Consider the following 23,720-nt stretch of genomic DNA (forward strand, 5'->3'; position numbering starts at 1 on the left):
GGAATTTCTGCCAGACATGGTGTATATGGCGTTTCTTGCGCACCAGTCGTTCACGTATCAACACGTGAGCAGCGAACTTCCGCCGTCACGGCGGAATAACTTACATATTGATTTGCAATCCGTCGAACATTCCAATAGTCTGTCACAGTGTTATAAAAGCTCTCTCTCATACTCTGGGTAACTTCACATGTAAACCACACAATGCCTCGCATCCGCACCGCCATCATCGGTCTCTCTACTTCCGCCATTACCAGCTGGGCCGCTTCTGCCCATCTCCCATACCTCCTGTCCACCCGTGGTATTCAACACTATGAGGTCGTCGCTCTTCTCAACTCCAGCATACATGCCGCCGAAACCGCACGCGCGACTTTCGATCTTCCACCGTCTGTCAAAACATACAGTGACCCCAGCGCCCTAGCGCAGGACCCAAACATTGACTTAGTAGTCTGCTGCACGCGAGTGGACGTCCACTTTCGCACGATACAGCCCAGCATCCGAGCAGGGAAAGCCGTCTTCGTCGAGTGGCCACTGGCTGAGAACTTGTCTCGCGCTCTCGAATTGACGGACGACAGGCCCCTGCAGGACAGTATCATCGGACTGCAGGGACGAGTCTCGCCTGTCACACTACGAATCAAAAGTCTTCTCGATGAGGGGATCATCGGCAAAGTCCTCAGCAGCCATGTATGCTCGTATGGCGCTCTGCTCCCGCGCGATGCACTACCGGAGGGTATAGAGTATTTCGCAGAGCGGAAGTATGGTGGCAACCCCATCATTATTGAGAATGGTCATAGCCTCGATTGGGTGCATGAAGTCCTGGGCGATTTTGACGAGTTCGAGAGTAGGATGCAGATTCAACGTCCACGGGTCAAACTTCTAGGCAAGGAAGGCGAAGTGAAAGAGACGATTGTGACCGATGTTCCAGATCTGCTTACCATGCAGGGAACGCTCAAGGCAAGAGACGGTGAGGGAGGGGTCGTGGAGGGAGCGCTATTCACGCATATCTTCCGTCATGGGACCCCTTTCAAAGGGCAGCCTGGCTTGACCTGGATCATCAACGGAGAGCAAGGAGAGCTGTTGGTCACGATGGGCGAAAGGTTTTTGTTTTTGGAAGACCCTGTGGTCATTCAGTTGCATGATCACGCTACAGATGAGGTCAAAGAATTGGCGTGGGACTGGGCCGGTTGGCAGAAAGATCTGCCCGTCAAAGCAAGAGGTGTTGCGGAACTGTACGAGAGGTATGCGGAATGGATCGAAACTGGAAAGAACCATGTCGGGAGGGGCAGAAAGTGGCCTACCTTGGACGATGCTGTGCTGAGGACAAGGCAATTCGAGAAGATTTTCCACCAGTTTGAGGAAGCTAACGGAGGCTGTGTAGGCGGAAAGGTTTCTGGTAAATAAATCCTTGGCTAAATATGATCTCGCTTAGACACTTTCGGCTGGGATTTGGCGCAAGGCAATGCACCTCTCTATATTGTCTATTGAAATTTACCAAGAACAAAGCTGACGTAATTGTCCGGTGACTGCGCTTGGTACCTAGAACATAACTTTTAAAATGTGCACAGACACTCATACACTCAACTCGGGGACTGGATCCCTACGCGGTTGCCTAACGTGTGGGTAGACATGGAGGGTGGTGAACAGAAATCAGGCGACGAGAAACCTACAAACACTGCCGTGAGGCGGTCTAGTAGCAAAAGCAAGCCTATCTCTAGCGCGATAACACAACATACGTGTAAGATCTATTGGTTAGTCTCACTACGCGAGGGCGCAGGGAGTCACGAGCTGGATACTTGGCCTCCTTCAGAAGGGACGGCGATTGGACACAAATCTCGTAGGAGCCAGCCCAATAAGCCATATTCTTGGACAACACGCTATACATACAAGTACGTACCAGCGGCCCACTAGTAGTGCAGAAGCTCTTCCATGATGGCGATATACCCCGCGTTGCTCGACAGCACGACAGAGACTAGGATACTAACGCTCACTCAGATTGACCCACTCCGGGGCCGACTGGAGGTTGTCTCACTGGATGTCGTGCAGCTGGCGACATACACGGCGCTCTCGTACACATGGAAAAATCCGATGACGGTAGCGAAAGAGGAGCCTATCAATCGGCGGCCGTCCATGCCCAATACTATCGAGATAAACGAGCATTGCCTATCAATTACACGGAACCTAAGCAATGCACTCCAATATCTCTTCGAAAGAAATGAACGCCGACTCTGGATCGATGCCATATGCATCAATCAGCAGAACGACGTGGAGCGTGGCGAACAAGTCGGGCTCATGGGACGCATATACTCGTGGGCAAAGAAGGTGGTAGTGTGGCTAGGCCACCATGCAGACAGCAGCGAGTTAGCCATGGACTTTCTTAGTCTATTGGCGAGCGGTCCGGGCGATACTGACCGCCTGGAATGGCTTCTGAATCTTTGCGAGCCGGAGTACTCGCATCACTGGAAGGCGGTCTATACTCTGCTCCACCGCAATTGGTGGAAAAGGGCTTGGGTTATACAGGAGGCTGTCCTTGCGCGACAAATCGAAATGGCGTGCGGAGACCGAGTACTGTCGGAGACACAGCTTGCTGAGCTTCAGAAGCTCTTCACAGGATTCTGGTTTCATATGTTTCCTTCGCCGACCATCCGAAGCATTGGCATGACTAGCAGAGACCTGGAACGGTTGCTGAGTCCTCTTCGAATGCGCCTTTACATCCAACAAGGGCGCACGTTGGGGTGCCTTCCGAGTCTGTTCTTGACGAAAGACACCATAGCTTCTGAGCCGAAAGACTTGCTTTTCGCGAAGTATGGGTTGATCGGAGCGAAAGCAGTTCAGTTGTATTCTCCTGATTATTCGGCCTCTGTGGAGAAAGTGTGCACCGAGTTTGCTTGGGCGTACATACAGCAAGAGCAGGATCTGACCATCCTGTGCTATGCTGGAATCCCTATCAATAAGCGCAGATCGACTTTCCCAACATGGCTGCCAGATTGGGGTCCTTCGAAGCCATCATACCCGCTAAAATGTTCTTGGAGCAACAACGTTACCGACTGGCCGCACTGGAAGGCATCGGGTAATACTTTACCCTCGGTGCGACTGTTAAATGATGGACATATTTTGAATGCTGAAGGAGCCATTGTAGACGCGGTCGACGGCGTACAATTCGACCCTTGGTGCAAGCATGATTTTGAACGTCGAGAAGGCGCACAAAGCAGGTCGCGAGCCATGGTGTTCAAGTCGCATGCCGAAGCCTTCGAAGCATTGTATCGTACCGTTGTCGCAGATACACACCGAAGAGAAGCTCCACTGGAACCAGTGCAAGCTGAGCCGGCTTTTGGTCTACTATTTGCAAAAGCGTGCCACGAATGCGACGTGCTTCTCGAGGAATTGCAAGAGCGTCCAGGCTCGATGCCCGCAGCGCCACGCGAGGGCGCATCGAACATCGAGAAGCGATGGCACGGAATGAGGCATCTTCAGCTCGGGGGCTATTCGCTTCGCGAAATCGTACGGGAGGCATATCAGACTTATCGCGACCGTGGGCACGAGCTCGATGGGTTGCGCTCGGATTTTCCGGGTTGGCCAGGATGGGAGCACAGCTTTGGTCAGGCAATGTATCACCGGAGGCTCTTCACGACTGTGAATGGCTACATCGGCATAGGTCCTCGGACTTTGTTTCCTGGCGATCGGGTGTGCATACTGAAGGGGTGCGCTTTACCTCTGCTTGTCAGATCGAGTGAGGGCGAATATCATTTCCAGATTGTTGGAGAATGTTATATCCAAGGATACATGGATGGTGAACTTTCTCAGGGTTCCGGGGAGGACGGGATGAGGTGGGAGAAGATCTGTTTTCGTTGAGGCGAGGTGCAGTATGTATGCTGAGTGTGGCTGGTTAGCGCGGGGCAGTACGAGGTACAGGGGCCCATAGGCGACCCCCTTATAAACCAGCAGTCGCGTCTTTTATGGACCGCGATGTTCTCAGCCTACCACCAACGGACAACGTATCCGTCTCATAAAGCATGCCCACAAATGACTTCCCGACCCGTGTTCTTCCAGCGCTGGTAGTATTAGCTGCTGCTGGTGTGACACTGCATTTGACAACCAGTCGCCCGAAGAAGGAAGTCACCAACGAGATCAAAGCAAGTCTGAAAGACGGCTTTTGTGGGCACAATGACATTCTGATATCTCGTCTCCCCCTACCTCAAGCAAATCCCAGCTCCTGGGCTACCCTCCTACGGCTGTTCCACGAACATGACGCTCAGGTGACCGTGCGTGGTGACAGTCTTGTCTCCTCAAAGAAGAGCTGGGAAGATTTAGAGGCCAGTTTTGGCTATTCCAGAGTTCTACCAGATCTCAGACAATTCTCAAGCGATGCGCAACCTCGGAAATTGAGCAGCGCGGATGGCAGCTACGACTTCTACACAACTCAAGGACACGGCACGCACGCGGTCCAAATCAATCGGGCCACTTTAATCAATCTCCTGATTCTATCAAATGCACGTACCATATACGAATTTTCCGATTCGGGCGGCTATCGGGGCGCTTTTGGCAGCTGGACCGGTCAATGGTACATCAACTGGCGTGCGGGCCAACCAGCCGTCGTCACACTGAAGCCACACGATTCGCACTCGCCTGCGACTGACGTATACCCTCCTACGTTTCCAGCCAGAGTTGATCGGTGTGTTCAGATGATGGCTGGTGTTGTAGCCGATGCAGCAGCGCCCGAGTCCTTTAGTGTCGCTTTCCCAGGACGTTTAGCACCAGGTCATTACAGGCTTAAGCATCAAAAGAACGGTTTCGGTCTATCGCATGGAAGCAGACACATCTACAATATGAACGGTGGGAAGGTGTTCGAAATCGACTTCCTTTTCCCCCATCCAATGGATGAGTTCGATGTACAGGAGTCAGGGAAAAATGCACGAGGCGGAGAGGACGCGTTCCAATTCCTGCTGCCATCTCTGACAGGCGAGCGCAACGTGACGCTTCATGTCATTCCGCAAGATATCGCGACTCTCCGTAAGGCTTTGGACAGACTGCCTTGGGCCAATCTCTCGTGGTCAATGCATCGGGGTATGAGAGACATACTGATGCACGTGGCTGCCGAATCTATGGACCAGTATCGAGTAGAGCTCGCCCAACACCTTCGAGATGCCGCCCAGACATATCACGCAAAGTTGGTCAGCTCAGGGTGGGACAGCGATTTCGCAAAGCACCAAATGGGTGAAATGGCAGCGAGTGCCGTCCTCGCGGGTCGCGGCAACTCCGGCGACGCTGTGCGCATAGTCACGGCGCTGGCTGAGCAGATACACAGTGTACACGGCGGAACAACACAGCAGCGCGATACGACTAGCTTCTGGGGAAATATTCATGAGAGCCCCAGGTCTTCATTAGGACCTAGCGACATTGTTGCACTCGTGAAAGTCTTCGTTTTAGAATGGAGCCAGGAGTTCAACTACCAGATGTACCACCAGCTCCCTATCAACCTGCTCTTCGGTTAGCTCAAATCCACGCCTAGCCTCTCCATTGAACTATCATTTGTTGCATTAATCTCAGGACTGTGTACATTGATTTGATACCGGAACTTTGGCTCCAAAATGACTCGTAAAAGTAGAGGGACGTTATGGCTCGAACGCTAGGCGCACAGAAGCTGGGCGTACAATTCTACCGCCCAAGGATGTATAACGTGTTTTACAAGCGAGCGGCGCGTACAAGCGAGCGGCGCACCCCACCAACTTTACGCACCTATCTCATCTTAACCTACAATGGCTCCACACAACAATGCTCAATTACCTTCAAATGAAGCAGATATTCAGCTTGCTATCTTATCTATCAATACAAAACAGATTCAAGGCAATCGACCTGCTGCTGCAGTCTACAATGTACCCGAAACAACGCTCCGCCGCCGACGCGCTGGGAAGCCTGCCCGACGCGATTGCCAGCCCAACTCAAAGAAGCTCACTGAGCTAGAAGAGGAGGTGATTGTTAGATATATACTTGACCTGGATCAACGTGGATTTGCGCCTACGTACGCGGCTGTACGCGATATGGCTGATAAACTGCTGGCTGCGCGCGGCGCTGGTCAGGTCGGCGTCCACTGGCCGCGCAACTTTGTCAAGCGCACGGATAGTCTCACAACGCGTTTCAATCGAGCCTATGATAGGCAGAGAGCCCTGTGTGAGGATCCGATATTAATCAGAAGCTGGTTTGAGCTCGTAGAGCAGACAAAGACCAAGTACGGCATCTGCGATGACGATGTCTATAACTTCGACGAGGCTGGCTTTATGATGGGCAAGATTATGACTCAACTCGTTGTAACAGGATCAGAGCGGAGAGGCAGGCCAAAGGCTATCCAGCCTGGCGACCGTGGATGGGTCACAGTGATCGCTGCAATCAACGCTGCTGGCTGGTCAGTCCCACCGTTCCTTATTTTCGCTGGCCAGTATCATCTATCTGCCTGGTACGAGGAAGCAGAGATCCCACGCGACTGGGCGATTGCAGTCAGCGACAACGGCTGGACGAACAATGAGCTAGGAGTAGAGTGGCTAAAACACTTTAACGCTTATACGAAGACTCGTGTCGTTGGTGCGCGTCGCCTGCTCATCCTTGATGGCCATAAGAGCCACCACTCTCTTGAGTTTCAAGAGCTCTGCAAGGAGAATAATATCTATACTCTTTGTATGCCACCTCACTCATCTCACCTGCTACAGCCGCTTGACGTTGGCTGCTTCTCGCCGCTGAAGCGCGCGTACAGCCGTGAGATTGAGAGTCTAATCCGCCACCACATCAACCACATCACGAAGCTCGAGTTTCTGCCAGCCTTTAAGGCAGCCTTCACGCGATCATTTACGGCAGCTAATATCTGCTCAGCCTTTCGAGGCGCAGGCCTTGTTCCTCACCAGCCAGACGTTGTTCTATTAAAGCTAGATGTGCAGCTCCGTACGCCTACACCAGCTGCTCTACCAGAGGCTCTCTGGGAAGCCAAAACGCCGAGCAACGTACGTGAGCTTGAGGCTCAATCAACATTAATACGTAATCGTGTGCGGCGACATAAGAGCTCATCACTAGCCTCAATTATCCAGGCAATTGACCAGCTTAAGAAGGGAGCTGAAGTGATGATGCTCTCAGCTGAGCTGATGCGCGATCGGATCACCAGCCTTGAGAGGGCTAATGAGGCAGCAACAAAGCGTAGGCAGCGTAAAAAGAGGCGGATACAGAAGCGCGGGACCTTAACAAAAGGAGAGGGAGAGGATATACTGGCTCAAAAGGAGGCTGACCAGCAGATAGAGCGTGAACAGCGTCAAGGTGGAGAGCGATCAGGCCTCAGCCGCCAGGCTCTTGCGCGCTGCAAGAAGTGTAGAGAGACTGGGCATAACTCCCGTACGTGCAAAATAGATAGTTTAGATACTATTTAATCTACTATATTAATATCTATACATTGTTCTACACGGTTGTTAAGATATACATCTGCAGAGGTGCGCAAAGTTGGTGGGGTGCGCCGCTCGCTTGTACGCGCCGCTCGCTTGTAAAACACGTTATGACCGAAACAATCACAAACCCTCCCTACTCCGACCTAGTTCAGAAGATGAACCGGCACGGCAATTACTCACAGTCTCACACCGCTTCCCTCTTCGAATCAATAATCGCTCTCTAATCTCCCACCAGCGGTTGGGACAGACCTTTTGTCAGGTATACTCGATCCTTCAAGGGCGAAGCGTGTGCAATTGAACCGCGTGCGCAGTAAAGACTTGCTAACGATATGTATAGTTTGCATACACCACGCTTCTCACCAACAACAGGCCACACCGACGATTTCAGTTGCAGCATGATAATCGCAACACTACACATAACCAGGCCAAAGCCCCACGCAAGACCACCACCCACGTACATCCGCAAAACACCATCAACGCCTAGCCGGACCACACTCATACCCAAAGAGTCCCTGTTCAATCCATTCACCCATCCCAATCGCAACCATACCCATCCTCATAAACCATCCCAATTAAAACCAATAACTAATCCCACTTTTCGCGACCTCAAAGACGCATCCCAGCCCCTTCCCCGTCTCCGCCGCCATCCTCTCTCCCTCCCTCAGCTCCTGCAATATGAGATCACCCACCAAAGGCCCATCGCTCATCGTGTCCTTGACATGCATGACCACGACCTTGAGTCCCTTGAGCGGTGCTTCCAACCCGGCTGCCAGAAGAGCCCGACTATGCTCCGCGCTCACGCTAGCGATGTTCAAGGCGGCATGTGTGGAGGGATGCGCAGGGGTATGCGTACCGGTCGGCGCGGGCCGCGGCGAGGGCGCGTAGTCGGTCATAACGTCGTCGTCTGCTCCTCTCGGCTGGGCCTGACTCTGAGCATCAGGAACATAGGCGCGCGTGCGACTGCTCTTGCGCGCATCCGGCGTGCTCGCGCCTCCGCCGTCCAGCCCCGCCCCGTAACTCGCGCGCTTCCGCTTGCGCCCCTTGCGCGCCTCCTCCTTCTCCTTCTCGTGCTCCCGCCGGGCCTCCTTGACCATCTCCGCGAGGTTCTGCAGCTCGGCGAGCAGGTGCCGTGGCGCGAGGTGGCCGTACAGCACCGGGTCGCCCTGGCTGTTCGTGTAAGAGCACTCGATGAAGATACCCGTGAGGATGCCGGCGGCGATCTTGGGCGCGGCTTCCGCCCAAACGTGCGCGGTGCGTGGGGAGAGACTGATGCTGTCGGGCTCGACGTCGCCGAACATGAGGACTTCCTTTGTCGGGGTCGTGGGCGTGGATTCGGTGCGGATGAAGTACGCGGTGGAGTCAATGACGCAGTGGTTTTCGAGGGTGGATTGACTGACGTTGCTGTTGCGGGCGGCGTCGGGGGCCGTGTTTCCTGAGAACAGGGGCGTGCCGGGGGCGCTCTGGGTGGGATGGGAGAAGCTGAGGGAGCGGGCTTCACGGCCGTCGGGGAGGGAGTCGAGATGCTGTGATGAGATGTGGTGGGTGGACGCACGGTGGAGACCGATGCTCGAGGGCTCGAGTTGGTTGGCGTTGGAGCCACGATGGACATGGCCAGGGCCTCGCATGCAGTGGCCGTGGCTGACTTTGAAGCCGCGCACGCCGAGACCGTCGCAGACTTCGATGTAGCCACGTCCACTGCCTTCTCCGAGGGCAATGTTGCCACCTTCTTGGAGCCTTTGGAAGGTGACTAGGCCTACGCCGCCGTCTTCGTCGGTGAGGTTCGGCCATAAGATGTTGTTGAAAATGTGTGTCTTGATCGCATTAACGGTGAATGGAAGCGCTGCTAGCCGTTTAGGACGAGATGTATTGTGGAAAGCGGCCGTGTTGATCACAAAGCCAGATACGTGGTCTAAATGGGGATGCGTGATGAGGTAGGTCGAGATATGTTCCCTCACTACATGCAGCGCATTGGCCCTCGCGGTTTCGTTCGGAAATGCTACTCCAGCAAAGGGGCCATTCTCTAGTGTCGTGTAGGTGGGCATGGGTTCGATATCTGAACTTGGCGTGTCGATGTCGGACCCTTCGTCAGAGACTGATATGGGCGCCGTCCCTGGTGAGGGAGAGTCTCGCTCACGGCCATTGCCATTCCTGTTCGGCAATTTTGGCGTCACTCTTGGTGCAGGCTCTGATGCTAATGGAAAGTCATTGGCGAGTATGCGGGTTATGGCTGCCAGATGGGATCCCGCATCTACAGCCAGGACAGAGTTCTTCGCCCACTTTGCGGCTGTTGATCGTACGAGAAAGCCAGTAACATTGTCTTCACTAGGTCCGCCTCCAGAGCCCTGAGAGAGTCAGTGGACAAGTTTTGGAGCGCAATGTGCGTGGTACAGGGTGGTGTGATGGTACGATCTGCGCCTTTGCGTCATCCAACACCCAACCATATCTACTCCCAACCACATGTAATAGGGCGGAGAAATGATGAAAAACCAACCTACCAAACAGATGACCTGTAGCGCTGGCTCGTTCGAATGTCCCGACGTCCGCCTCGTCTGCCCATGCCCCTCGCCTTCCTTCATTCCAGGATCGTGGTCGAAGGCTGTTCTACCACTCAAATACTCCACTGGAACAGTTCGAGTACAAGGTCTCAGCCTTATCCACAGAAACGGGAGCCTAGATCTGTCTCAATCTGACTCAATCTGAGTCGGAGATGTTTTGCTTTTGCCGAGGATCGTTGTCTCAGCGCCACGCCTCTCTACAACCAGTTCTTAGGAGTATCGTGACCAAGCAGCCTCACGCTACTGACCTGAACTCTTCTCTCAACCGAGCTTGAGTTCGAGGCGTCGCAGCTGGATGAACTCAGTCGTGATGCGCTTCAGCGGGTGATAAACCTCTGTTGATGGACGTCCGTAACAGACGATTTTTCAGTTGTCCACGTACAGGCCAAATAGGCGAACGTATGGGGCCGGTATGTCGTGCAGAACTGGTGTCGCGATGCCGCAGCAAGCCGTCGCGCGCTGCAGGCGAGCGGAGCAGCGCGCTCTCTTCCCCAGGCGATCGTCGCCCTCGCCAAAGTCAATTCCAGCCTTCTCTTGTGACCGCTCAGCAGGGCCGTTGACTGTTGAAGCTCGTTCGTCTTTATCCTGGCGCGCCTGTTGAGCAAGTCCTGGACATCCACTTCTCTTCTTCTGACCAGGCACCCGAGTAACCCGCGGACGCAATGCGGTCCAACGCCCAGCGCGCAAAGCACCCGGCAACCTCGAATTGATGAGCGTGCTAGCCCCCTCGAGTCCGGCGCAGCTCTTATACGTATCTTCCCAATGCGCAGCGCAAAGAAAGCCAGCGCGCTCTTTGACGCTCGCTCGAGGTCAAAAGAAGAGCCGCGTTCAAGACACCCGGACCCCAGGCCCCGGCCTTCGACGCCTGCCTTGTGTGGCTGCGCTCCCAAGCCCGCTCGCTGCCGTCCAATTGCCGCGCAGCAGCGTGCCTTCCTCCGCTGCCCACCCAATCAGCGCCGCGTCACGCCGGACTCGACTCAAGCCTGGGTCCTCCCAGCCTTCCCTTCACCAGCCGCATTCCTCGAAGAGACATGGTCCATCGGCACGCTGCCTCCTACCAGGTAGTCTAGCGCTGGCAGTGCGACCCTCTGCTCCGACCGCGACCGAGGGATCTGGTTTGTAAGTTGCATACAACGTGCGCCTCAGTCCCATGGTTCACCAACGCAGGCCAACGAAGACCCGGGTTCCAGGCCTGGAAAGCGGGGGGCCGCATCGTTGCTTGTCTTGTCTGTGTACGACGAGAATACCCGTCTCAGCTAAGCCGCATGGGTGCTCTCGCCATTGGTCCCCCTCATGCGCTGTAAGACATGGATGATTGTCGTACCTTTGTCGTCAGGGTTGCTGTATAGCATGCAGTGTCAAGATGCCAAATACGCACTGCGAACGTTGCGTTTATGTCGGTACGTGCATCGGCCACCTGCTATCGCTAGGTTCATTCCAGGCAGAATTGACTATCGCGATACGATGGACATGCGTAGAAAAGAGTCAGCAGCCAGGGCATGCCAAGTTTCAGGTATAACGTGGGTCACATTGGTGAATTTGTAGTATGGGCTGGAAGCTCTTCCGATTCGGCTTTTGCGCCCAATCTAGGCAGGCAAGAGTGACTGGTATATCTCTACTAAAAGCTGCCCCACACCTCTTCGGGTCCATCTGTCATCCTTCATATGCATAGTGTCCCATCACGAAGTCGTAATATTCGTCCCATCATGATCCAATCCCTAATTCCCTCCTTTGAAAGAAAATGTTTACTTGAAGATCTTGCCATCGGCGTACTTGTACTCCTTGCCGTCAATGGTGATGGCCGGAGGCTCGTCAGCCCACTGCTGCTCGACGAAGGTGCGGTCCTCTGGCTTGGAGGGGTCGAGCTTGGTGAACTCGTAGCTCTCAAAGTCGGGAGCGACATCGAAAGCCGGGGTGGAGTCCTGGCCACGGATGACAAAGGCACCTTGAATGGCGTTGTCGTTGTTCTCACCGTACACGGAAGCGGCACCGAATATGAACTTACGGGAAGCCTCAAGACGGGCGAAGAAACCACCTGCATATTGTTAGTGTGCGCCAAAATGCCCGAAAAATGTGAGGTAACGTACCAACGAGGTTGGAGGTCATGAAGACGAGCTTGTTCTCCTTGTTGTACTTGTAGTCGACCTTCCAGATGGAGTACTCATCGAACTTGACATTCTCCCAGAACCACGGCAGGGAGACCTTCACGTCGTTGTTGGAGTACTGGCGCTTCCACTCGTCAAGGTCGAAAGTGGGGCGGTCAAGCAGGGCAAGGGGGTGCTTGGGCTTGGGCTTAGGAGCCTCCTCCTCCTCTTCGGCGGGGGTCTCCTTGGGCTTGGCCGCAGCCTTGGGCTGCTCCTTCTTGGGCTTCTCCTCCTTCTTCGGGGGAGTGTTCTTGATGGCCTCCTCGATGAACTCGAGCTTGCCTGCCACTGCGGAGTAGCTAGGAACGTTGTAGACGGTCTCGTACCAACGGGTGACGTTGGGGTTCTCCGCACGCCAGGCCTTGTCGTAGAAGTACTGGAAGCCGCGGGCGAGGATGGAGGCAGTGAAGAAGTCAGCGAGGGTGAGGCGCTCGCTAACAAGGTAGGTGTGAGTGAGGAGGTACTCCTCAAGGACGTGGACGGCCTTGGTGGCAGCAGCCTTGGAGTCCTCGATGTTCTTCTTGTTGTAGGGGTCACGGCCGACGAGGGGACGGAACCAGCCACCGAGAGGAGTGAGGATCTCAGTGTTGGCGTATGACATCCATCGCAGGATAGAGGCGTAGTCCTGCTTGGTCTTGCCAAGAAGGGCGGTCTTCTCGTTTTGCGAGGTGACTGTGATGGTCAGTTTGAGTCACAATATGAGACGGCAATATATTGCAATATAGCGGAAAAATAAATCAGAGTAGAAGATTCTCAACAAATGTGTTCAGACAGGGATAACTGAATGATAATATGCCTCATCCTTTGCGCAGGTAGAAATATGGGGAAGACGTACGGTAAACGGCGATAGCGATGGTCTCGCTGAGGACGAAGCCGTCAGCGCCCTCGAAGGTGGGAACCTTGCCGAGCTTGTTGAGCTTCAGGTACTCGGTGGAGACACCATTGGCAGGAGTGGTCTCGACAAACTCGAGGTCAAGACCATTCTCCTTCGCAACGGCGAGCAGCGAAGTGGTGCGCGGGTTGCCCTGCGGGACACGTTAGTCATCGTCGCTCAACAGCCAGCTGTACCTCGGGAGCACGAACCGAGTAGGAGTAAAGCTTGCCGAAAGACATGATTGCGATTTTCTTGGATTACAAGGAAAACAATCAGTGGTTGACAAGGCAGTAGTCGAGAAAATTGAAGTATGCGAGGGGAGGCGGGGCAAGACGAGGGAAGAGCTTTTTGTGCCGGAGAAATTGTGCGCCGACGACGCCTTCCCCAAATGAGCAACGAGGGAAGGCGCTTGGGCCGCGCCTTCCCAAGAATTTACGAACCACAGCTTGCGTGCAAGCCATCACAACCCACAACGCCATTTCGCGACAATTGAAGCCGCCATGGCGCGAGGCGAGCTTTCACGGACGCTATGGTCAGCCGCGGAGGGCCTGCGAAGCGCACCACGACCCCAATGCACGCGGACGATGCGATTACCGTACAGGAGTCTTCAGCCGGCAGCGCGCTTCATCTCGACCACGCCGTCGCGCAGCGCCGAGCTCATCAAGGAGACTCCCGAACCGACACCAGAACCATTCACTGCTGCTCCCGAATTTCAGTTCGAGGGAGAAGAGGATATCGAGGATGGAGACATGGGCCCGAGGGGTGGTAAGCGCTCGAAGGGTGGAAACAGCCAACAGAGCAACAACCAACTACTTCGCACCCTGCGCGTTATACCGGCGTCTCGATCGTATTTCAGCGCAAAGCCAACCTTCAACGACGACTACCTCCATGTTTCCGCTCTCCTCCGCAGCGTTGCCACGCTACCTACGATATCGAGCACCGAGGCTCCCAGGGTGGCATGGAAGACGATCGACCAATACCGCATCATGACCAACGAACCGGTCAAGACGCAGCGATTCCACAAGATGATGCACATTGTCAAGCGATTGAATTTGGTGCACCCATCTTTAATGCCAGAGCATATCAAAATAGCGATGCGGCGGTTCATGAAAGATAGCCAGCCAGGTGATGTCGTCCCTGAACCTCAGGTTCTGGACCAGTGGGGCCGAGCTAGAGGTGTCGGCCGCAGGAAGACTTCATCTGCCGTTGTGTGGCTGGTGGAGGGAGAAGGCGAGGTTCTTGTCAATGGCAAGTCCTTGTCGCAATTCTTCGGACGTTTACATCACCGCGAGAGCGCCGTCTGGGCCTTGAAGGCCACGCAGAGGCTGGACAAGTACAACATGTTTGGATTGGTTCAAGGCGGAGGATCAACAGGCCAAGCAGAGGCGTTGACTCTGGCTGTTGCGAAGGCCTTGTTGGTACACGAGCCGGCATTAAAGCCAGCTCTACGACGCGGTAAGCGCTCCTGCTTTCGTTCTGACGAATATTCTGAATAGAGTGCTAATGTTTTGCAGCTGGCTGCGTTACTCGGGATCCAAGGAAGGTGGAAAGGAAGAAGACCGGTCATGTCAAGGCGCGCAAGATGCCAACCTGGGTCAAGCGTTAAGCTTTTCGTGCACTGTATATTATCCCTGTGCATTAGCATACATGTCTTTTGTAACATACTCGAATGTAGGCGGTATTTTCGTCCGCATCTGCATCTTCGTAGTCACATCTTATGTTTCGATACCAACATGCACCTCATGCTGTGATTTGAAGTATCTGCAGTAAGTGAGAGCCGGCCAACCAGGTATTGGTAGACATGGTGGAGAGGAGACTGGATGACAGCTTCCGACTATAAACGTTCCATGGATTGTTCAAAGAAGCGACTGAGGATCAAAGTCGAAAGCAATGTCCCCTGTTCGCAGTGCACATACAGTCAAATGACCTTGACCATGTGCGGTATAGCCGAACGTTATATGGTTCGGTCGATCCGGAAGTGACTTCCAGCCGACCAAGATTCGCTACTGTGCTCATGGGGTTCTGCGCCTGTAACGATTGAGAATCCTGTCTGTCGCGTGTCTGTCGTCAGCAAGACAGGACATCCTTCCCATCGGGCGTTCGTGGAGGATCTGTAAGTGTGAAGAAGCGGCAAGACATGGTCGGGCATGCCTCGGTCCAAAAGGTTTCAAAGCGTTCAAGCCTGGCCAGACAAACGGGGTGGTCGTCAATCCCAACCACTCACGGCTCATTGTTTCTCCGACCCCCAGTCACTCTCTTACGCTTGCGAGATTCATCGACGCAAGAGTACCCGAGGGTTGCTGTATGAATGGCGTGTTTCTCGACTTGCTCGCCCAACACTTCTATTCTACCAGCCCTCGTCTGTGGCTTTCCCTCAGCGGCGCGTGTGGTTTCTCCTGTCTTGTGCAGCTCGACGTTGACGTTGCAACGATTCGCGACGCGCTAAGCATGGTATCCTTGTGTCGATGGCTGGTGTGCGTAATGTTCTCCAAAATAGCTGTCCTAAAGCGGTTCGCGCATCGCTATTTGGAGAGAGCCCCAAGACTAGAAAAACAAGTGTGGAAATGGATCTTGACCGGCGTGGCTGATACCTCGGTCGCAACAAAGGCCCGTTATGAGGAACGGGCAAGCGTAACCGCACGAGCACGTTGCATAGGCCATGTTCTTCTGACTCGCCGAATTGCAGGGCCATGGGCGATTGTTCGGCGCGGACCAATCAACGCGTGCGCCCTGTCGCTTCCCCAAATGCTCGCTTCTGATCTCAACGGCGATATCGCCGATATTCATGGCGGGAGCAGCCCTAACGGCTAAAAGGGTAGATGTGGTGCTTGCTACGGCACTTGGTCGGAAGCAGGACAACAGCCGAACAGGTGGTGTTTGAGGATGGAGTGCGCGCAGACAATTCATGCGATGATTTGAAAGCATGCGCCGCAGCTGTGTGTTTTGCTTTTAAGGCCGCCTGCGAGTTGCAGATTCAGCAGCACAGGCATGGCAGCTGCTGTTGAGAGAAACGAAGGAAACACGATCGTGACAGCCTTCTGGAAAGCTGTTCGTGGGACCTGTAATTTCGGATGTGTCGTGGACGGGTGAGTGCCGAATCGCTACTGCTGGGCTAAATGATGCACCAATGGCCTATTCAGACCGAGATGTAACCTGGACGCCGCCTGTTTCAAAAGACGGCAGCATGTGTGAGGGCGAGTGCAATCAGGGAGTTCTGCGCATCTTCCAGAAGACTGACACAGGCGATGATCCCGGCAGAAGGGCACGTGAGGGCAGCATCCATGGCGGTTGCGACGGCCACATGGAAGTCCGGTGGGTGCGCGTCGCGTGTTGGAGCAGCATCTTGTTGGTGCGAGTAGTGTACCATGATCCGCTCGCCGACCAGAAGAGCGTTGAGCCGTGCGCCGGAAGGAGGTTTCGCGGTGCATTAGAGGGCTCCGCGCAGGGCCAGTCAAACGTGCAGGAGCCGCGCCGATGCTCACGGTGATTTTGCTGCCAACGCTCCGCGCGCGGTGCAGTTCAAGGTTGTGATGGCATGAGTCTGGGGGGCCCTCGCCCACGCCGACGTGCCCTGTCTGTAGGCACATGTGCCCGATGCCCGCAAAGGCGCTGGCGTGCGGCGGGATCGACGAGTGAGGCTGTGTGCGGATCGGGCTGCGCGTGCACCCCTGCGCTCGGTGGCATCAGAGAGATGAGCGAGTCTTGGGCGAACCACCACCCCCTGACCATACCGCGGGCACGGGCGCTGGCCCAAGGAATGGAATGTCATGTCAGTGGCCCCAAGCAACACCACCGGATGACGCTGCAATGGTCGAAGAACCGTTTGATGATTTGGCTCGCCAGGAAACGAATCACAGCGCCGCCTCTCCACGATGCATCTTGTTCTTCGCCTGCATGAAACGCCTCTGCGACGCTGCTCGCCCAATGCTCGCCCGGCCGACGGACCAGCTCCTCCTCGCAGTGCTCAGTTTACAGTCTGTGACCGCGCAGTTGGTGGCTCCTCGCGCCGGACGCGGACGGCCCCCTTTGCTCAGCTCAGCGCGGCCAGCCCTGGGCAGGTATGCACTCGACCTCGCACCGCCAAGCGCTCGAGCAGTTCAGCGTCCTGGCCGTTGCAGCATGCACAGGCGAGAGCGTCCCTCGCGGATGCGCTAGGCGGCGCTGCTCTCCATACGCGTGCTTCTCCGCGCGCATGAAGCGTGATGCCGACAGCTGCTGTGTTCCGTTCTGCGGAAGGATGCTGACAGATGGCCTGTATGCGCGCGCGCCCGCCAAACAGCGCTGATGCCCTGCAGAAATGCCTGCCAGCCCTCTGCAGATCCTCGAGGGCGATCTGTAACCATGGCGGCAGGGCTTCATCCTAGCGCAAGCCCCACCATATCATGGTCGGATATCGGAGACCTGGCCCAGGTACGCAGCTGCTCGCCGTCATGTCATCCACAGTTTGCTGAAGGCGCTCAATTGCTCCTCTCCCTCACTCCCCCGGCCCAGCGCCACACCCACATCTCAGGTACGAGGTACCCCAAACGCGGCCTGGCTCTGCTCCCACACCCTTACCCGCACCCTTCGTCGCCCGCCCGGCCCTATTATTACACTGTCTGGCCGCCGCCGTGGCGCGTGGGCCCTTTTCTTTTGCGTCCTTCCCGCTTGATGCTCTCACACCCAAATGTGGCCGTTCCCACCCTCACTTCGTCACAACCAACCCAACCGACACCACACGCTTCCGTTAGCACTCCCGCCTGCACGCGCCCCCACTTGCACCCCAAGACTATTGTTGCATCGGACGCCGTCTGCGGTAGCGGCGAGCTTTGGCACGCAAATCTGCCCGAGCGCTTTGCTCGTGACGCAACCTGCCTTAAAGACCTCCCCACCCACTGCCCAATGAGACCACGCCCGCACGACTCTTCTCATTGAAAGGCTTTTCCACCGGACCCAATTTGAACCCGTGGGCCAGTGCAAACACGCGCGGGCAAAGCCTGGCTGTCGCACTGTCGTCTTAACGCGCACCCAACGCTTCATCTTTCACTGCACCTGCTCCATATCGTCCTGTGCGCCGTGGAGCTACTATCGTGACGGACGCCAACGCATCGTAGGGCTGGCCATCTGCCGGAACGAAGGCGTTGGGTTGTTTGAGATCCAGTAGCCTGGCTTTCTAGCCCATTGCGTTCGGGCTGTTGACCGAGTGCAAGGACAGCCCTACCTCATCCTGCTGCGTTCCTGGGGGAGCATTACACCAAGCCCAACTCTTCCAGGGTCCTCCACGTTTCTTTTGCGCGCCACGGTCCTGTCACGGTTTGGCTACGAGCCCAGGAGGTCCACCATCACCTTCGTCATCCTCAAACGTTGCCATATCGGGACACCGCCTGCCGGGTCCGCACAGAAACATCCTCGTCGCAACGGGCCGAGGATATCCTTGCGAGCGTGCCAGGCCAGCGAGGCGTTACGCCGGCTGCTTTTTCCTCTGTCAGGCTCCATTGGCTGCGCAAGTGATGCGCGAGGGTGCTGTTTATATCCATACCCATCCGTCTGAAGCCTCGAGCATCCCGCTCTTATTTGCACCGCGGACGTCACCTCCCGCGACCACCACCCGGACTCCAGGACCCCGCCCTCACCGCAGCTCAAACTCGTTCTCGTCCGACCTCTCACTCTCGTCTCTGCAACCCGCGCCCGCCTGCAGCCGCCTCGCGCCCGCCCACCGCTCGTCGGCCGACACGTCTCCAAGCTGGCAAATTACGCGACCCCGCCAGTGTCGCCCTCGGCGTATAGGGCCCTCGAACCGCCCTTTAACGTGCAGCTCAAGAGCCGGCCGGGTGGGATGGACAATGACCGCCGGCCACGGCAGAGTACCGCAGGTTACGCGAGCCAGCAAGGCACGCTGCTCCAACCACAAGCATCCTATCCTGTGGTAAGCGCATCCGACCGCTTCAGGCAGGCGCCTTTGGCCGCCCAGCCGCCCACTTCTGCGCCGTCAGCTCCAGCTGCGGCCAGTCGCGCGGGCCCGGGCACCAGCGCACAAAGTTACGGTTACGCTTACGAAGGAGGTTCACAGTTTGTCGGCTCGTCGATTCAGCAGCCCGGCGTGGCCTACGGCACCCAGGACTTTGCCGACCAACAGGCGCCGCCCCAGCGCGGCTCCCAGCAGCAGTACTCGCAGTATCCCCAGAACGTCATGTACAATGTCCCCGCCCAGGGCTCGCAGCCGGGCTCGTCACAGTACGAGCCCGTGGCACAGTATCAGCAGAACAGGGACTCGGCTATAGAGGTCCTGGGCACCAACTTTGGCGTTGCACAACCGCAATACTACAGTGGTGTGCCCAGCGAGAGTGGCCCAACAAGCGCGCCATCTTCTGCCATAGCGCCGCAGAACGTCTCCTCTCAGTACCCGTCCATAGGATATACACCGCAGCAGTCTGCGCCGGCCTACTCGACCGCCGCCATGACTGACCCGCACCCACCTACCACCCACGGCGGAGGCTACTCCCAGCCTGCATATCCCCAGCCCCAGCCCCAGTCCCAGCCTCAGCAGGACGGCAATAGCAACGAGTACGATGATTTCTACAACACCTACCAGACAGAGCTCAAGAAGACGTTTGAGCAGGTCCACGACGGGCGCCTGAGCGAGGCGGCGCCAGCACTCGACCGTCTCTCAGATTGGCTGCTGCACTGGGCCGAGACCTTGGGTGAGTTTTGTAATTACGTGTGGCGCGAACGAGCAGCTGAATTGACTATAGGTCTAGTACGCGACGATGAAGCACATTATCAGATGCGCCTCAAGCTATGGGAAGAATTCAACAACTGCTGGCTGGGTCTATTCCAAAAGCAGTTCGAGTTGGTCGAAGAGATGCGGACTACAGGCCAGCGACCGCAGGCGCCGCAATCGATCATTGAATACGATTTCATTGAGAAGATGGGCAACAAGCTCGTAAAGAACTGCGACAACATGGAGAAGCACGGGCTTGTCGACTACCAGATGGGCGTCTGGGAGGAGGAAATCACTGCTAGTGCGTGCATAACGCCGCTCTCCCCTTGCAGAGCTGACTATTTTTAGTGTTGATGAAATGCCTCGAGCAGCTCGAAAAACTAGGCGCCGGCTCCTCCTCCACTCAGCGACCCTCGGCATCCGGCTCACGACGGCGATAATACAAGCTTTTTGCGACGGCGATTCCCTTCGTGGCTTCGTATGGCGCTCGTGGTTGTTACGCTAACGACGCATCGAGCGAAGCCCCCTCGCCTATTCTCCCCTTACCTCGTGTGTTACTTGTGTACCATATTCGCAGTTGGAAGAACAGCGCCCTGGTTTCCAGCAATGTCTGGCCGTTTCCTTTTTTTCTCATTGTACATGATTCTCTCTTTGTCGTTACGCATGTCCATTTTTCACTAGTCTCGCTCTTCTCACATGGTCTTGATCTTTTCCGCCTTCCGCCTTGAGGACTATAGCAGGGACTGCGCCAGCTCGCCGAGCTCATGCAGCGACGACGTACTCCGGACTCTGGGCACGATGTTTCCTTTTCACGCCACCGGACTTATCGATTCTCCTATTAAGATACTCTGCATTAGATGGACGACACGGCGAAAGGATTAGGCATTGGGTTCACATGGGCCCCGCGACATCAATGACGCGGGGATTGGGCAGGGCTATGGGCGGACATCTGGGCTTTGGGCTTTTGCTTGCTTTTCCGGTCGAGGGCACTAATCAAAGAGGGTTGGCCGGTGCTGGCGTCGGTCGGTGTTTGGCATGGATCTTAATGAAGAGATGCGGTGTGAGGTTTTGTTGGCGCAGTCTGGGCACAGTTGGAACCAGGTTGGGAGATGGGGTACAAGCCCCAATTATCCGACGTGTCCGGTGGAGATGGAGACACAGCAAGGGGAGGTAGCCCAGAGCCGGAAGAGGCAGGCGTTTGTGCATGAGGATGGGCACCGACAGCGACAGCCGTCCGAGGCGCTGCGAGTGAGTTGGGCTGCATGGTCGGGCAGCAACAGAGCCCGCATTGTATGAGCCATGACTCTCAATTTCTCAATAGACTAGCATTGTAAATGTTTGCAGGATTTACTGAACCATGGAAAAGCGTCCCGGAAGAAATCGCATTCGTGTTAGGTGCGCGTGGATGTCCGACTCCTGCCGCGTACAGTGACCAGGGTCTCTGCTCGCCTCATTCACGCCCACGCGTCCTTTCGGACAGCCTCACGGCTCGGGCACCGCGCCTCTGCGCCATCGTTCATGCGCGGGCTTCATCTCGTTCCTCTGGCTCGGATCGAGGCGTCGAATCGTGGGCATGGCGGCTGCAGTTTCCCGCTCTTGACGTGCAGTGCTCTCCACCCTTCTCCAGGATCCTTGCGATGCAGGCTCTTTTTCGGGCAAAAACAAACCCAGGAACCACCGCCGCGGTACCACGATCGACGCGCGCTAGGCTCCGAACTGCAGAGGATGCAAAGTGACGAGATGTGCTGAATCGTCGCCGCAGTCACTTGACGCGACGGCGATCATACAGGCGATTCCTTCGCTTGCGCATGTTCGCCACGGAAACATGGTGGCGACGACCGCCTCACCATGTGAACAGGCCTCGCAACAGAGATGCACGTCTACTCGCCTTGCCGCTTGGCCCAGGGGAAGGAAGTCATCGCCCACTGGTCAGACGGAGCAGCTCGTATTCCTGCGAGCTGAGAGCTGCAGTCTAGGGCTGGAACATTGCCCAAAGTCCACCAATCATTTGATATCCTGCGCCGGGGAGACGAAGCCCACAGCCGGTCGTCTCCGCGGTCTGGGGAGTGCGCATCGGAGGTTTTGCGACATGACAGCGCCCACCCCGGCGAGCGACGCCTCACAGATGCTTCTGCACCGAAGTGCGCAGCCAGCTATTCAGCGCGGAGCCTGAAACACACACCTCATACTTTTTGCAGTCCAGGGAACAGCTCTTCCGGGCCAGCCGTGGAAGCCGTCCCCTGCGTTGCGTCGCTTTTGCGTATGCAGGAGATATTTAAGGCGATGTGGCTGGGTGGGTCGACCCCACAAGGGTTGGTGGATAGTGTGAACTATGAACTTGGATGGGCGCAACTATCGACTTCCAACCTCAACACCACATCGCCTGCCTGATTCGCTTCCAGCGAAATTGGTTCAATATCTTGGTTCTATTGAGGTAACGCGTTCGCGGGGTCGCCGAGTAGCATGTCGCCTACCAGCGGAGACTGCGTGACCGCACCTCAAACATAACGTCAGGTGACCTGACACGATGTTACTCCTACTTGACCTGGCCTACGTTTAGCTCGCAGGATGTCTACAGCATGCATCACAACTCAACCCCATGTACGAGTATACAAATAGCACGCGCACACGACGCCTCTCCCTGCACCTACTTAGGCTACACCCGTAGCACGGTATCCCAAGCGTGGCAGCCACGTCAACAAGGGTACAAGACACGACAATTGATTATCCCAACAACCATCTGCGCAGCCCCACCAGTCGCACATGGCTGCTCTGACTGAGACGACGCGTTTCAGAACGCTGACAGGCTGACGGCCACACCTTCCACATGTCTTACCACGGCACTTGCAAATACGAGGCTGGCTGTACATAGAGACTTGTGGATATGCTTGGAGTGGCGACTTCCACACTTGAAACACTACCTGGCAGCGGCATATGAGAAGAGCATAATTGCTTTTTACAGATCTAGCGCCAAGTGCCTTGATGTGGTCGTTCAGCTCCGCGACCGCTTTTTTGTCCGGCTTTGACCGACTTCTGTTCCTGGATGTTGTGGAAGCGTACTCACGTGGAAATATAAAAGAGCGTACCCTGATGCAGAAGGTGCTGTAGGTCCCGCCAGTAAGCATGTCTTGCTTTTTGCGTCAGCAGTCGCGATTCCCTGAGATGCCCGCTCCTCCAAAGCAAGGCCCGCTTCCATCGACCTGTGGTCACCAACACTCAACGCTTCTCCCTCCTCGGTCCGACTGATCCCTGCCTCACGAAGCTCTCGTCAATTGCCCGTCTTCCATATGCTAGATTCATAACGTTGCGTGAGGCCGGATCCTCCGGCCCCTCCTTCTGTCGTCCCGTCCGCGCACGTGCTCGGGGAATGTCTCCCGCGCGAGGGCCATGCGCGTGGACCCCGCGACATCGGATCGTGCCGCTTTGAACATCGTCGCTTTGCTGGGCCGTATGGGCTCTGACGCAAGGATGCGCGGTGCGGCCGCGGATATGCGAAGCCGTTTTATGGGTGATCGCAGTGTAGATCTTCATTGAAGGATGCGAAGACCGTTGGTTGGGAAGATGCTTGACGCGGAGGGACGCTAAGAGGGCACGCATACACAGTAGACATGCGAAACGTGAGACTGGAGTATGAATTCGTAGGTATTCCAGGAAATCTCTGTGTTTGTCGTCATCCCCAACGTTTGGACATTTTCTAGAAAGGCAACGTGGTGTTATGAACCTTACGCTCTTTCGCCTCTTCTTATGCCTCCTCTTTTCTTCTGTTCATTTTATCGATCTCATGCTCAGCATGACAAGAGGTTGCATGATTCTGATGCACTCCTTGTTATTTGATGCGACTTCGAGGAACACTTGCCTGTTCTTCATGTTTATCTGTGGGACATGTGCAAGTTGAAAAGTCGCTGCGTTCTTGATATATCGAGGGCGTAAAACAGGAGGCGCTATAATTGGGGCCTAACAAACATTAGGTGTTTAGGATGATACATAGCAAGGGCGTGTTTCGGATGGAGGACCTTCTCGTGTTGCAACAGC

The 23,720-nt window shown here is 55.6% G+C and overlaps 7 protein-coding genes across 7 annotated transcripts; 6 read left to right on the plus strand and 1 right to left on the minus strand.

The window, feature by feature from the left end:
• Nucleotides 1-185: 185 nt before the first annotated feature.
• CC84DRAFT_1167663 (oxidoreductase family protein) lies at nucleotides 186-1,883 on the plus strand. The gene has a single exon (XM_018179233.1). The coding sequence runs from the start codon at nucleotides 202-204 to the stop codon at nucleotides 1,396-1,398; it is 1,197 nt and encodes a 398-aa protein (XP_018031833.1). The 5' UTR covers nucleotides 186-201; the 3' UTR covers nucleotides 1,399-1,883.
• A 241-nt stretch (nucleotides 1,884-2,124) lies between these two features.
• Nucleotides 2,125-2,529, plus strand: CC84DRAFT_1100440 (uncharacterized protein; the record flags this gene model as incomplete). The annotated part of the gene is made up of 1 exon (XM_018174865.1): nucleotides 2,125-2,529. A coding segment is annotated over one exon (405 nt), but the record flags the coding sequence as incomplete, so codon positions are not given.
• A 1,913-nt stretch (nucleotides 2,530-4,442) lies between these two features.
• On the plus strand, nucleotides 4,443-5,486 carry CC84DRAFT_1049332 (uncharacterized protein; the record flags this gene model as incomplete). Its single annotated transcript, XM_018173452.2, has 1 exon — nucleotides 4,443-5,486. A coding segment is annotated over one exon (1,044 nt), but the record flags the coding sequence as incomplete, so codon positions are not given.
• Nucleotides 5,487-7,610: 2,124 nt separating this feature from the next.
• On the minus strand, nucleotides 7,611-13,227 carry CC84DRAFT_1198687 (uncharacterized protein; the record flags this gene model as incomplete). The annotated part of the gene is made up of 6 exons (XM_018181583.1): nucleotides 7,611-9,757; nucleotides 10,032-10,035; nucleotides 11,720-12,005; nucleotides 12,058-12,786; nucleotides 12,950-13,139; nucleotides 13,198-13,227. 6 exons carry the CDS (start codon nucleotides 13,225-13,227, stop codon nucleotides 7,988-7,990), a joined length of 3,009 nt encoding a protein of 1,002 aa, XP_018031836.1. The 3' UTR covers nucleotides 7,611-7,987.
• A 261-nt stretch (nucleotides 13,228-13,488) lies between these two features.
• On the plus strand, nucleotides 13,489-14,594 carry CC84DRAFT_1220977 (uncharacterized protein; the record flags this gene model as incomplete). The annotated part of the gene is made up of 2 exons (XM_018183218.1): nucleotides 13,489-14,443; nucleotides 14,503-14,594. 2 exons carry the CDS (start codon nucleotides 13,489-13,491, stop codon nucleotides 14,592-14,594), a joined length of 1,047 nt encoding a protein of 348 aa, XP_018031837.1.
• Nucleotides 14,595-16,115: 1,521 nt separating this feature from the next.
• On the plus strand, nucleotides 16,116-18,487 carry CC84DRAFT_1208608 (uncharacterized protein; the record flags this gene model as incomplete). The annotated part of the gene is made up of 4 exons (XM_018182170.1): nucleotides 16,116-16,304; nucleotides 16,676-17,046; nucleotides 17,284-17,783; nucleotides 18,178-18,487. Coding segments are annotated over 4 exons (1,368 nt in total), but the record flags the coding sequence as incomplete, so codon positions are not given.
• On the plus strand, nucleotides 18,354-20,403 carry CC84DRAFT_197590 (uncharacterized protein). Its single transcript, XM_018185556.1, has 3 exons — nucleotides 18,354-19,668; nucleotides 19,726-19,989; nucleotides 20,037-20,403. Exons 1-3 carry the CDS (start codon nucleotides 18,804-18,806, stop codon nucleotides 20,126-20,128), a joined length of 1,221 nt encoding a protein of 406 aa, XP_018031839.1. The 5' UTR covers nucleotides 18,354-18,803; the 3' UTR covers nucleotides 20,129-20,403.
• Nucleotides 20,404-23,720: the final 3,317 nt, after the last annotated feature.

Source organism: Paraphaeosphaeria sporulosa (genome assembly GCF_001642045.1).
Source record: "Paraphaeosphaeria sporulosa strain AP3s5-JAC2a unplaced genomic scaffold CC84scaffold_10, whole genome shotgun sequence".
Lineage (NCBI taxonomy): Eukaryota > Fungi > Ascomycota > Dothideomycetes > Pleosporales > Didymosphaeriaceae > Paraphaeosphaeria > Paraphaeosphaeria sporulosa.

Coding starts and splice junctions, on each gene's coding strand:
- CC84DRAFT_1167663 (XM_018179233.1), top strand. CDS start 202: ATGCCTCGCATCCGCACCGCCATCATCGGTCTCTCTACTTCCGCCATT.
- CC84DRAFT_197590 (XM_018185556.1), top strand. CDS start 18,804: ATGGACAATGACCGCCGGCCACGGCAGAGTACCGCAGGTTACGCGAGC. Junction 19,669..19,725: donor GCACTGGGCCGAGACCTTGG/GTGAGTTTTGTA, acceptor CTATAGGTCTAG/TACGCGACGATGAAGCACAT. Junction 19,990..20,036: donor GGAGGAGGAAATCACTGCTA/GTGCGTGCATAA, acceptor GACTATTTTTAG/TGTTGATGAAATGCCTCGAG.